At 43.2% G+C, this 13,395-nt stretch overlaps 1 protein-coding gene across 8 annotated transcripts in view; it reads left to right on the forward strand.

The window, feature by feature from the left end:
* LOC137872933 (protein FAM131B-like) overlaps positions 1-12,785 on the forward strand; it is a 48,226-nt gene extending 35,441 nt beyond the window's left edge. For 4 of the 8 annotated variants that reach the window (XM_068711450.1, XM_068711453.1, XM_068711451.1 and 1 more), the window contains 8 exons: positions 319-424; positions 4,220-4,438; positions 5,606-5,746; positions 7,366-7,521; positions 7,606-7,772; positions 10,401-10,535; positions 11,471-11,608; positions 11,865-12,785. In XM_068711450.1, coding sequence (XP_068567551.1) covers positions 319-424; positions 4,220-4,438; positions 5,606-5,746; positions 7,366-7,521; positions 7,606-7,772; positions 10,401-10,535; positions 11,471-11,608; positions 11,865-12,047 — 1,245 coding nt within the window. In that variant the 3' untranslated portion in view covers positions 12,048-12,785. The remainder of the gene's footprint in view (positions 1-318; positions 425-4,219; positions 4,439-5,605; positions 5,747-7,365; positions 7,522-7,605; positions 7,773-10,400; positions 10,536-11,470; positions 11,609-11,864) is intronic. The other 4 variants (XM_068711455.1, XM_068711458.1, XM_068711452.1 and 1 more) reach the window with 3 other exon arrangements.
* Positions 12,786-13,395: the final 610 nt, after the last annotated feature.

Below are 13,395 nucleotides of genomic sequence, written 5' to 3' on the forward strand. Positions count from 1 at the left end.
TGTTTGAATAATTAACCCTCCTTTCTTATTCCCTCTATTATAACCTCCCTTCTCTTCTTCTATCTCCCTCAAACCATCTTCTGAATCTTCAATCATCTGCTCTCTTCACCTCCATTTCTTTTATTCTGTTTATCGTTTCTGCATTTATCTTTCTCTCTCTCATCTAAACTTATTTTGTCACTTTTCCTGCCACATTGCATCTTTATTTCCTTTCATCTATATCTTCTTCTTTTTTTGTCTCTTTTATTTTCCTGTCCATCTTCTCTGCTCCACACCTCACCTCTCTCTCTCTCTCTCTCTCTCTCTCTCTCTCTTCAGTCGTCTATGGAGGACACTTCTTCCATCCTGCCTCGCCTCAAGAGGAAGCCCGCCCAGACCTATGGGATCGGTGCCCTGGCTAAGTCCTCTCTGACAGGTGTGTCAGGTGTGTGTCTGTGCTGCTAGATGGTAAAACAGCCCCCATGTTGCCTCCACGTGCTCCACGGAGGATCCAGGGTGAAGTTGCTGTTGAGCGGTGACGGGGGTCAAACTTCCTTTCCCCTTGTCGTGTAAAAGATCATTTCTGTTTTCTTTTCCTGTGTTATTCAGACGGTTATTTGGCGCCAGAGTCGTGCAGCAGCCGGATGATCAATGTGTGGTTTGGGTTCCCCAGTAATCACCAGACCGAATACAGAACGAGAGTAAATGGGGCATAAAAACCAAGTTCAACTAATTAGTATTGATCATGTTTGAAATTGTCATTTAGCATTAGCTTAGCTGGGTTAAAGTCTGTATGACCAAACCATTCATTCCACTCTGCAGAATGGAGTTTAATTAATTAAAAAAAAAAGAAACAGGACCAATTGTGCCGCAATATTCATCCAGCAACACACCGGCCTTTAAATGTACACACAGTTTGTGCTGTGCATTGTGCAGTGTTTTGCTTTCTTATAAGCATGAAAACAAACTGATTTATTACACAAATTGAGCCACTGGGTAACAAAAGCACGACGCTGTTTCCTAAAAATTACATTCCCGTTGAGCAAAACTACATTCTTAATTACGTCTCGAGGGAAACTTTTTATTACGTTTGTTATGTTTATGCAAGAAAACTACTTGGTTAGGTCCAGTAAAAGATGGTTTATTTTGAAATAAGTAAGTTTGTTATTTGTTTAAGCTACATATGCAAGTTAAATACGTGACATACTAAAGCGGTTTCACACGGGACACGGACAGCAGTCTCCTGGGTGAAAGTCCCGTGTTTGTTTGAGCAATACATCCCGATATCCAGTCTCTTTCCTACACTTTTGATTAGTAATGTATTAGTAATACGTAAAAAATAACAAAGAAAACGTAAACACGGTTCCCTCAAGACGTAAATGACCGTTTCGTTGTATGGGAACGTACTTTTTAGAAGACCAGGCTAGAAAGCAACATGCCCACACCATCAGACAAGCTTATGTTTATTAATGTCGCTCTTGTTCTTATCTGGTGAAAACCAACCGAGTAGCCTGATAAACAAAATAAAACGTTAGAAGTAAAGCGAGGGTATTATGGAGCCTTCTGCTCTTGCTAAAACAACAACAAAAAAACCAACCTAGCAATAGAAATGAGCTGGGTCAGCTACCATCCATACTTTGAATAGAACAGCTATCCAGACACATTACAACACCATGAAAGCCTAGATCACAATTGAATAGGAAGTCCTTATCTAGCTGGGATTAGTCAGGATTTTGTGTATTTTTGGGGATATTTCATCCCTTTTACTAGACATCAGACAGCTAACAGGAAATGTGGGGAGAGAGACTAAAACCAGCGATTTGTTTCCATTTTATGTCTAAACTTCTGTGCTATTAGGATGCCAAAACCGCCACTTATATTTAATCTTATCTTTTTGCAGCCAGAGCAGCTCTTGCTTTGAGATTTGTTTGTATGATAAAAAATAATAAAAACTCCATTCTGCCTGTCCTTTCCTTTCACTTGCTTCCTGCACTGCTTGCAAGCCCAACAAATCCTCTGACACATTTGGGGAAAAAAAAAACCAGGAATGATCTTGACACTTTTACCATAAACGGCAGATTTTGTAAATCAAACCTTGCCTCAACAGACAACTTCACTCTAGAGCAGCAGCAGGAGGAGGAGGAGGAGGAGGAGGAGGAGCTTGGAGCCAACATGGTCACCCCTGTGGGTGCCCCCTTCCTATATCACTTCCTACTTTCCCTTCTCTTCCATTGATATCAACAGCAGACGTCAATGACACATTTTGCGGAGTCATTGATGGAAATCCAATCAGATCTTTGATTTCAAAGAAACTAAAGTAAGTGAGATTACTTACTTTAATTACCTACTGAAGCATCTCCACAGGTGTGTTGGGAAATGTAGCGTATTTGTAACGTGGTGGTGTGGCTCGGTATACTTGTGAAGAAGTGACTTATTTGTGCGGTGTGGTGACTTCGAGTGGCCGGTGCCTCTTGTGTGCTATCTCGTGCTTTGTGCTTCTGTGCTTCGTAGTGTTCTAAGTGTAGCGCCTCAAGTGTGTCTGTGTAAAAGAGTGTTTGTTTTGTCTTGTGTCTGGTGCACTTTAAATAAACCTGTTGGTATAATTTAACATGATTTTTTTTTTTTTTGAGCCTTTGAATAGCCGAGGCCCCAACACCCCCCCCCCCCCTCACTCATCCCCATTCTCTCCATTCCTATTTCCATCCCCAATTAGTCTCTGCAGGGAGTGTTTGATTTTCAAATGAGATTGGCTCTATTTGTCTTCGGGGAAAAACTGTTTCTATTTATAACTCCTGTAAGTATCCCCCCTGGACCGGGGGAGCAATTTCCCGAAGCGCCGTCTCTGTTAATTCATGCCCGTTTGATTTCAATTACATTTTTTTTTTTTTTTTAATCGATCAGCCTCTCTGTAAGCGTTTGACTCTGAGTACATGTCCCTGGTTTGAATCCTGTATTTGCATCTTAATTGGGCAGAGATTTGCCAGTGGACCCGTCTCAACGTTCTGTGTACACCCAAGGATTACTTTCCTCTGCCTCTCTCCGTCTCTGCAACACGTTTTTAATTACAGAAAGTCTAATGAATCTAATTTATTCTGTTTACCAAGAGATGAGTAACGGCTTTAATTATTAATATGGGTATCTTCAGCGTTTCGGCAGTCATCCTTGTCCCTCGCTCTTCAATTCAACAAACTCTCAAACGAGCACACAGGCAGCCCTGTCCAATTTGTCACTATGGTGAGCTCGAGTCACCTGATCTCTGACCTGCTCAGCAAAGGTCTGCATTATTACAGAGCAGATTCCTCCCGTAATGCATTTGATTATTCAAGAATTACTCCTAGGATCTTCAGTCGTACAGCAATCAGAATATTTGACACTTTTAGCTAATTCAATCCCAGCGAGGTTCATACGTTGAACTCAAAAAGACATCTTTGTTTGAATGCCGAGTGGTCGGCAGACACTTCTTGTAATTATTCATTTTCACAGTAAATTTGTTCCAGGAACTCATCCCGATTAGTCACATGCATCATTATCATTTAAAATGGCATGGAGAGATGGTGAGAGGTGACTGCCTGACTCATTTTGATTATCAGGATGGAATAACTGAAAAGCGACACATTCAAAAGGTTTCTGCTGAGGTTGGTGAGGATGTGGCGGGTAGATATTCTGGGGCTTAGCTCCACTGACGGACGTTTGAAAGCAGCAGCGGTTTTAAAAAGGGTAGAGGCCAGGTTTGTTCCAGAACAGATACATATTCACGCCACGGTTGTGTTCTCAAGGCATTACACGTTTGAACCCCCCCCCCCCCCCCCCCCCCGACTACTCCAGCTGGAGAGGCCTCAAAAAAGTAAACTAAAAAGTGCAAATTAATTTGTACAATCCTAACAGACTACAAAAGGTATCTTAAAATACTATTAATGCGAACTAGCTGCAAGGTCTTGTTCTCATACCGAGTCACCCTCTGAACACATCCATCCCAGTACATTTATTACCCCGCTGGTGTTATGTATTATAGTCTCATGTATCAAACAGTTTCCCGATAACATTACACAGTTTCTCACTATCATTCTACTTTCCCCCCCTGAGCCTCAGTTGGAGGCGTCATCAACCACAGAGGCCAGAAGTAGTTCTGACAGTGTCGTGTGTGTGTGTGTGTGTGTGTGTGTGTGTGTGTGTGTGTCTGTGTGAATGTGGCCCTCCTGCTCCCCCCCCCCCCCCCCCCCCCTTCCGATACCTGTTGTAGGTGTGTCTCGCTCCATGAAGGACAAAGTGACCAAGCCCACCGCCATGGCCCAGGGTCGCGTCGCCCACATGATCGAGTGGCAGAGCTGGGGCAAACCAACTGCGGGGCCGCCGGGGAGCGCGGGACTTAACAACCTGCAGAGGGAAAAGGAGAGGAGGATGGAGAACGACGCTTACAGCGACCTGAGCGACGGCGAGAAGGAGGCTCGCTTTGCTGCAGGTGAGGGAACTTCTGAGTGTGCACATGATGCGCTGTCAGAAAGGTATAAACACAACACATGGAACCAGAAGAAAAACAAGTCCAGTTGAGTTTATCTGCGTGGTTTGAAAAGCGTCTTTGACACGTCAGATTGTTAAAAAAATAAAAACAAAAGTGAGGGACTTGACGTTACGTAACAGGAATAACAACGTTAACTTTTAGTTTTGGTGAAAAGCCCTTAGTGGACTAACTCGCTTCTTATACTCATTACATTACATTACATTACAGTCATTTAGCAGACGCTTTTATCCAAAGCGACTTACAATAAGTGCATCAACATTGGTAATCAAGAGAACTACTAGTCACCAGAAGTCATAAGTACATTTCCTTTTCCAAACAAGCATCTAAGAGCATGAAGCAGAGCATAACTCAGAGCCAAAGTACAGTGCAGAAACAAGAATAACAGTTAGTGCTATAAGTAATACGAATACAATAAGTGCAACAAGCTAGTATGAAAACAATAAGTGCTGAGTGGAAGGCTCAGGGTAGCACTTCCTGAAGACTACTCTTACGCTTATATTATACTGGATGGTTTCCCATAAGTCGCTTGCCTTACCTCAACCATCTCACCACAGTTGTGACTTGTGGCTTCTAGACACAATCTTATTAAACCGCATAACTTCAGACAACGGTTGCTCGTTGTACTACGACACTCAACGGTATCAAACGTACAACCTCAACACTATTTTCCTGACGACTGGGCTGCAAAGCGGTCAAACCCAGAAAGATGCATCACAGGTTTCGCACCTCCGGCATTTTATTTTCTTGAATATTCATCTTTGCAACCCACTGGTGCACCATGTTTCTTCACTGAATTTTGGAAAATCTAATTGGTTCTGGCCCCATCTGGTACATCTAGCAAAGTTGAATTAATAATTTGTGATTTGTTGTTTCTACACATATATTTGTCTGCAGCATTTACAGAATCCCTGCATGGACTAAACACTTTGTATTTTCTCCTCTGCTCCTAATTAACTTGGAAGTGTGTGTGTGTGTGTGTGTGTGTGTGTGTGTGTGTGTGTGTGTGTTAGCAAAGCTGGGACTGGGGATTTGTTCGAGGAACTGTATCTCTAATTGTGTTTCAGTGAGTTAAAAGCTCTCCCTGTTGTTACTGCGCTCCCTCATTAGGCATCATGCAGCAGTTTGCCATCTCTGAGGCCACTCTGTTTGGCTGGACCTCGATGGATGGGGAGAGTATGGGAGCCGGCTCCAACCAGGGCAGCGTCGCCCACCTCAGCGAGGTCAACCAGGAGAGCATCACCAGCAGAGGTACCGCAGCTTAAACCCTTCTGCAAATGGCTACTGGGCACGGCTACAAGAGTCAGGCTCCGAGTGCTTCTAAGCATTGCAAGCATCCGGTACTGTGATTCGTGTAGTTGGATTGTACATACGACAGATATTTGACTTAAAGTGTCAGAGCTCTAAACACTCAATCACATGTATTTGGACCACACGGTAAAGTATTACGTTTTTTTTTTTATTGTGCAGAGATGCACAGTTTGGGAAAAATTAAGAGCTCTGCTGGAAACTAAAAACAGCCATGTCAGTTGTTCCGCCCGACCAGCTGTAAAGGACTTTTGGAGGGCAGCCACACAGCTGCACATTTCTGCCTTTCACCGCTATCGGGCACTCACTCAAAAAAAAAATAACTTTCCGAATGACAAATGCAGACGACAGCCTGTCATTTCTGAAACATCTGAACACATTCTGACGGAGTGTCACGAGGGGGGCTGGAGTAAGAGCATTCTTAAAAATCCCCAAAAAGACGAGTTGTATTCAAATAAGGAGATGAACTGTGTTTTTGTGCGACACACTTGGATGAATAAAACAAAGAATTTGGGGAAACAAACTCATATCCTAAATTGTGGTTTGAGCCTGAGGTGGTAAGATGTCTGCTCAGTTTAGCTGCACATAGGATGATATAAATGGAGAGAAAGGAAGGGAAGAGAGCAGTTTACTCAGGCAAGATTAGGAAAAAACCCACCCGACCTCACAGGAAAGGCCGGATAACTTCAGAAAGACCGAAACAAAACAAACTATTCTGTCTTTCTGGCCGCTCAAACACAAGACGAAGTGCATTTAGCTCTTGCTGGTGTTAAGCAAAGCAGAGTGACCCTGTAGGTTAGCACAAGGACTGCTCTCATTAACAGCACCATATGGGCTCTGTACTGTGCTTTATCTAGCATGCAGCATACATGTACAGTTCACACACATACACACACACACACACACACACACACACACACACACACACACAGAGACACACAGTGGTGATTAAAACAGCAGCATTAGGACTGAGAGAATGTTTCTCCTCCACCGTCTATGTGAGTGTTCGGCCTGCATGGCTGTGCTCTATAATAACAACACTGCTTGCAGAGGAGCTAATCATACTTTTATAGGAGATATTAAAGTTTGTTGCCTTTGCATAGAGGGCAGGTTTATCCCTGTGTTTGGCTTCATGAGAGCATTTAAACTATGTTGCTGATGACTGAATCAACAACTCAGGGTCAGAAGTTGGATTTAAGTCTCTTCTTTATACGGTCTAATGCTTTTATCCCAAACCTGCCCATAGCTCTATAACAGTAGATTTTATGTCTTTTCTAAATTTTCTTAATTTGCTCAAATCTTTCCACTTCTGTAATGGCCGCCGGCTCTAATTATTTTTTATCTAAAGTAATAAAAAAAGACCAATTTTGAATCCTTGAACCACGACTTTAAAACTCAACAGGAAGCACATTAAATCTGTAAGTGAACAAAGTAATTCATAAAGTTCTTGATTTGGGGAATCCATCCCTCTTCTCTTTCTCTTTGTTCTTGGTTTTCTTTTGCTGTGTAACTGTTCTCCTGTCTCACTCACCCCACCTCTCCGTCGGCGTTTCCCCGCACAGACCAGGTGCTCCACCACTCCTCGGCGGACGTCTGGCCTCACACCTACGTCTCACAGGGCCTGTACTGCCTGTCGTCATCCGACGCCTGGGAGCCAATCACCAGCCAGCCCTCGGGCGTGGCCTCACCTGCTGCGAGCTCCTACATCATGGCTGCCGGTGAGAATTTAACCTTCTCTCTAGGGCCGCCTCCGAACGCCAGACTGTGTCTCTGAGCACTAAGTGTTTTTATGGTTGTTCCAGGTGGCAGCGGAGCGCCGGGTACACCTGGTGAGGGCTTCGAGGGGACGGTAGGCGGTTACCTTCAGCAGCACCACGCTCATTTCACCCTGCAGCAGCAGAGCCAACTGCATCAGCTCCAACATATTCACCAGTACCAGCAACAGCTGCTGCAGTTCCAACAACAACAGGTGAACTGTCCACTTGTGAAGCGTGTTACTCACGACTCTGGCATCAGGTCTACCAGCAACAACAGCTGGGAATCTAAATTTACCCAAATATCACTAGTACTAGAATACTAGCACTGCATACATATGATAAGAGAAAAAACATGAACTTAAGTAAAAGGTTAGTAGTACTGCTACAAATACATCGCAAGATAAACGCCGCATGGCTCATGTATTTATTGTTTTAACAACCTAATTCCAGAATTAAGTATCACAACAACTATAAGATGGATTAACATTTTGGACAGATATCCTGGGTTTGGATTATGTAATATGTTAACATCTTGGCGTGGAGTTTTGCCATCATCACCTTCATCACCACGAGAATGACATTTGTTGTTTTTAATTAAATGCCTCAACAGCAATTGCCATTAACTTTGGTAACATTTGGTCAACATTTTGTCGGTTTATGACTAAATACCTTTTAAAACTAATGGCAATCAAGCTGACCTCCACTGCTAATAGCGCTGACATGCTAAACTAAGATGGTGGACATAGTAAACATCATGTTAGCATTTAGCTGAAAGCAATGCTGTGCTTTTTCAGCTTCCTTAGTTAGGGGACAACAAAAGTGATCAACTGCATCACAACACATTTCAGATAGGAATCGTCATGCCAATGCAAATGACAAAGCAGTTATATTCTACCAGCATTTAGCAATTTAGCAGCCTTTGCCAGAGACTTGTGCAGAAGGATATATTTTTTGCCAGTTTTTCACTTCCTTCTAGACACTAATAATGTTCTTCTTGTAATAAATCCTCTAAATGAGGAGTCGGGGACGGTGTCGCAGGGAGCAGTGGGGAAACGTGTCAGAAACGTGACTGATGATGCATGATTGAGGTTTACGGTTGTATTCAGGAAACTCAAAGCTAGGGGAGCTTAGGGGAAACATCTTGTTCTACTGAAAAAGTTCAAATCAGAATCAAGTTTCCTTCTAAATGTATTGGCCAACTTTATAAAGCTGCTTGTAGGATTTCTTTTATTGGCAGAAATAGAATACAGGATTCATAATTCATTAATGCATAATTCATAGATTCATAGAATAGGAGCAGAACGTACGCTCCCATTCAAATCAAAGTAGCAGGATGGTCAGAGTGGCGGCCATTTTTATGTGTACCATTAGGTTTTGCAGTGGAGTAGTAACGTTTACTCAAGTAAATGAGTAAAATGTAACAAGTTATCACTGCATAGGAAAGCACATTGCTATCAACAGATAGCAGATTAGCAAGCTAGCTAATTATATATATATAGTGAACAGCTAGCTAGGTAGTTAGCGAGAAAACAGCTCAATGTCAGTTCTACTCATATTCTATTTCTATGTATAATCATCTGAAACCAAGTATTGTTGTGTGTTTTTTTTGCTAGCTTAGAATGAGCCGTTTATATCTACATAGAGAGCGGCTCCTCTTCATGGATTACGCTAGCATGCACTAGCATGTTTCTACAGTAGCCCAGAACGGACAAACCAAACGCTGGCACTAGAGAGGGCCTTTGACATTTGTATTGTACCTGAAGGCCACCGTAGTTCTCTGACACGCTGGAAAAAGGAGTGGTGAGCGGAGCGGTATTCAATTCAGTTGGTTGCCACTAGATAAGCACTGCTCTTTTTAAATCAGTGTAAAAAGTAATTTGTCGGACACAGGGTTGCTGGGACTCGTGTCTCGGTTGTTGTACACACACACACACACACACACACAATGTATTCTGGTGCTTCTTGAGTAAACAATAAAATTAGAGAATGAGCTTCTTGGCTTCGGCTCCTGTAAACTGGTTGGTTGTGCCGGCTGTGTGGCTTTTTTTTTTTGGTGTAAATCAGCTGCTGGCTTCCAGCTCTCAGGCTGTTTTTTTGGGGGGTTTTCTGCAAATGTAGTGAGTCACAATGAACTGTGACACCCGAAGACTCTTTCTGCTTCGCCGACTGCTATAGCATTGGTACATCTCAGCGCTCATTAAGAGACTGAGGGTTATGAAATAATAACGTGAAAAGGTCAGGGAGTGTGTCTGCGAAAAGGTGTACTGATCCGAGACCACAATAGAAATGAGCTCGTTAGCTTTGTTGTGTGTATTATTATGGGTTCTCTTCAGAAGGAGACCATTGAATATATTGCATTACAATATAATAAAGCTTTTCAATCAGTCTGTCAATTTTGTGAGCATAAGAGCCTGAGACATCTCCCCACTTTCCCTGAAGCACCATCCCATACTCATCATTTAATGGGTTTTACAAGTAGATAGAGTTATTAGTGACAAGAAGGAAGTAAAAAAAAACTTACACAAGTCTCTGGTAAAGACTGCAAAATGTTGGAAGAATATAACTACTTTGGCATGACGAGGCTAACTAACCTTCCTAGCTGAAATGTGTTGTTATGCAGTCACTGTTGCATTGTTGTCTATTTCTGAAGAAGCTGAAAATGTCAGTAGCTGCGGGGCTTTGGCGTGTTTTTAAATCACTAGTGGGTGGCCATATCTTCATTCCAAAAGAAAAACAAAAGTTGTTTTAAATCAAGAGATGCGGCCACCGGCCAAGCTTATTTTTTTTTACAGTAAAATCTCATTAATTGTCTTTTCTTCCTTTCCTATCTCTGACTACAGTCTATGGAGCACAGGCTACATAGCGCCTCCCATTCCCTCCAAGCCACTCCCAACAGCACCATCCACAGTCTCGGTCCTCCCACCCACCCTCGGCTGGCTGACCTGTGGGGAGCCGCGCAGGTCGAGCCACACCACGTAGGCACTCCCCTGCTGAATCCAAATGGTCGGATTACAGACTCCGCGGACTAGATGGTGGTTTAATATATTCGGTCGGAGTTCGCAAAGGGCAACAGGGGCGTGTGAGACTGTGTGTACAGTCGTAGGCAAGCAGGACAGGCATCTCCATTCAGTCATTGTTGCAGAACGAAGCTGGGCCAACAGTTACATAACAAAGCACGGCATGTCTTGGTATGCATTTAACACTGTTGTTATTGTAGGAAGCCGAGGTTTTAGCTTCTCTGATGTCGTTCCTCAGGCACCTGTCTTCAGAAGGTGGAAAGAGTGCACTCATCATAGATGTTAACAGCCCTTTTAGTCTTTTTGCATCATGTTTGACACTCTTCTTTGCTAATTTGTATTTTTTTTTGTTTTCTGGATCTGGATTTGTTTATATCAGCACACATCTGTAGTGCAATGAATGATGGGAGAGACTGCCAGGGAAGTCAGCAAGGTAGGAAACAGGCTGAATGTCTGCATGGAGCACTGCCAAAAGTCTGCATGACAGCCTCTAGCGGACCCGATGGATTTTTGACAAAAGGACACCCTTAAAAAAACATGCCTGGTCTTCAAAGTAGCATGCTGTTAAGTCCGCAAGTTTACAACTCTAAGCATTTGGATTCAGCATCTGTGTCTGTTGTACCTTCCTACTATTTGTCTCGTCTCTCCGATGTCCTGCATTGGGGTCAGGACATGGGAGCTCATATTCTGCTTTTCCAACCTCCTTCCCTCCTCCTGACTTCTGTCTCTGTTTCTTTCTTTCTGTGACTGGACAGTAAAACTGAAGGGTTTAATGTCAGTGTGTGAACTGATGCGTGTTAAAACGCCAGTCACCCGTTGCATCTTCTTCCAGTTTAAAGTGGGTGCAACAGAAACAAGCAAGCAATTAAATCAGTAAACGTAACTGGTTGCAGGTGGACATCGTCGGGCAGATGAATGGGCAGCTGGCTGACATGGTCGGAGGCGTGGTGGAGACGGTCGGAGAGGAGCCCGAGCTCGAGTATGAAGGCTTCCCTGAACGGCACGAAGAGGAAGAGGAGGAGCTGACGAAGGTGAGTGCTTTCAACTGGAACAGACCCAATCCCTGGATTTTGGCTTCTGCCCCAGTCCCAGAGTCCTAAAAAAAACAAAAAACGATGATTCAATGAGGTTAGATTAAAATGAAGATATAGATAAATATATACTATTAGTGAGGAAACATGCAAACACTTGCCCAATAAAAAGAACAGAGCCTTACTTGGCCCTGACACGGCTGAACTGCAGCATCCCAAACGTTTCTTGTACATTCTTAATTTCCTGTCTTCACAGGTGGACGAGGTAACACTAACCTTGGAGCCGGAGCCGTGCTCTTTGACTCCGTCCCCGCTGAGGGAGGAGGTCCCCTCGACCAGAGGCTCAAGCCCGGGACTGCCAGCACAGATGGCCGACTCGGTCGGCGGGAGGATGCCCTTTGAAGTCACGCCCTGCATCGTCCAGTCACTAGAAGAGTAGGACGAAGAGGCGGACGAGGGGCTCTGTTGTTAATGTTGCGACAAACTGAACCATTTGGCCTGGAAATAAATACATCAATAATCAATCAAGCTATTCTATCCCCCCCAACCTCCTCCCGACTATATACCCACTTTGAGTCAGAGGAAATGTGAGACTTTTTCCAGGCGGAAAACGTGGGATGTAACGAACACAAACTAAATGCCAAGAAGCCCCTCTAAGCTACTCCGGGAAATGTGGAATCCTCAAAACAAAAAAGAAGAAGAAGAAGAAATGAAAGGGCCTTGTTAAAAATCAGTGCAATACAACAAATATGGACACAACAAGTGTTTGCAAATAATTCTGGGCGGTTTGGTTCGGGTGTAGCGTGTCGCATACAACAGATCCTGCAGGATCATGAACGTTACCCGGTGACAGAGAACCGCTCGATTTGATTGACGGCTCGTCTGAACCCTAGTCGATTCACATGAGACACTCGGAGTTACCCGAGGCGTCGCACTTGGACTCATTTGCAAGCACTCGATCTGAACACAACCAAAAGAAAGTGCATGCTTTTTAACAGTGACCTAGCCCTAACAGTATAACACAGTATACAAAGTCATAATCTATCAAATTGCTTTTTTTAATAAAATAAAAAAAGCCAATAAACCGATATGTTATTTGTATGAATGTAAGACTGTATGTATGTATAGTATGTATGAAGCTTTGTTCGTGTGTAAAATATATATATTCTGGGAAACAGATTCTTCTTGGTGCTGTTCTGTTCAACAATGTGTTGCAAAAGTGGAAAGAAAAAACACACACACACACACACACACACACACACACACACACACTTGTACTGTGATTAACATGACTAGTGCCAGAAACAGATTTCCTCACACTCAAGATCACATATCGGTCCCTCACAAACATAGAAAAGCATTTTGTAAACCGATGCGTCCGCTCATTTCCGTAGCTTCCTCTTGGATGCGTGCTTACGAGACGCCACACACAGAGGGAATCATTTTCGTTTTGACTCTCTACATCCTACTTATTGTGCCTAGCTTGCTTTATTGGATCCTATTTCAAACCAAGACAGTAAAACCCAAATGTTGTCATTTTTGCAAAAATGAAAAAAATGAAATCCAAGTGGTTCTATAAAAGGATTAGATACAGATACAAGACACACACACACAAACAGGAAAATACTCAACATTCAGTACACACACAAAAAATATCCCATTGTTTCCGAAGACCCATTTCTACAGAAATACACCCTTCTCTGCACATGGCTAATTATTATGCAGAACGCTGCCATCAGACCTTCCTGACTGCCTTTGTTGGTTGGGTTGGTTAAGTTTAGGCATGA

The sequence above is a fragment of the Cebidichthys violaceus genome, unplaced genomic scaffold (assembly GCF_023349555.1).
Source record: "Cebidichthys violaceus isolate CVI_PGR_0920_01 unplaced genomic scaffold, fCebVio1.0.p SCAF_16, whole genome shotgun sequence".
NCBI classification, from domain to species: Eukaryota; Metazoa; Chordata; class Actinopteri; order Perciformes; family Stichaeidae; genus Cebidichthys; species Cebidichthys violaceus.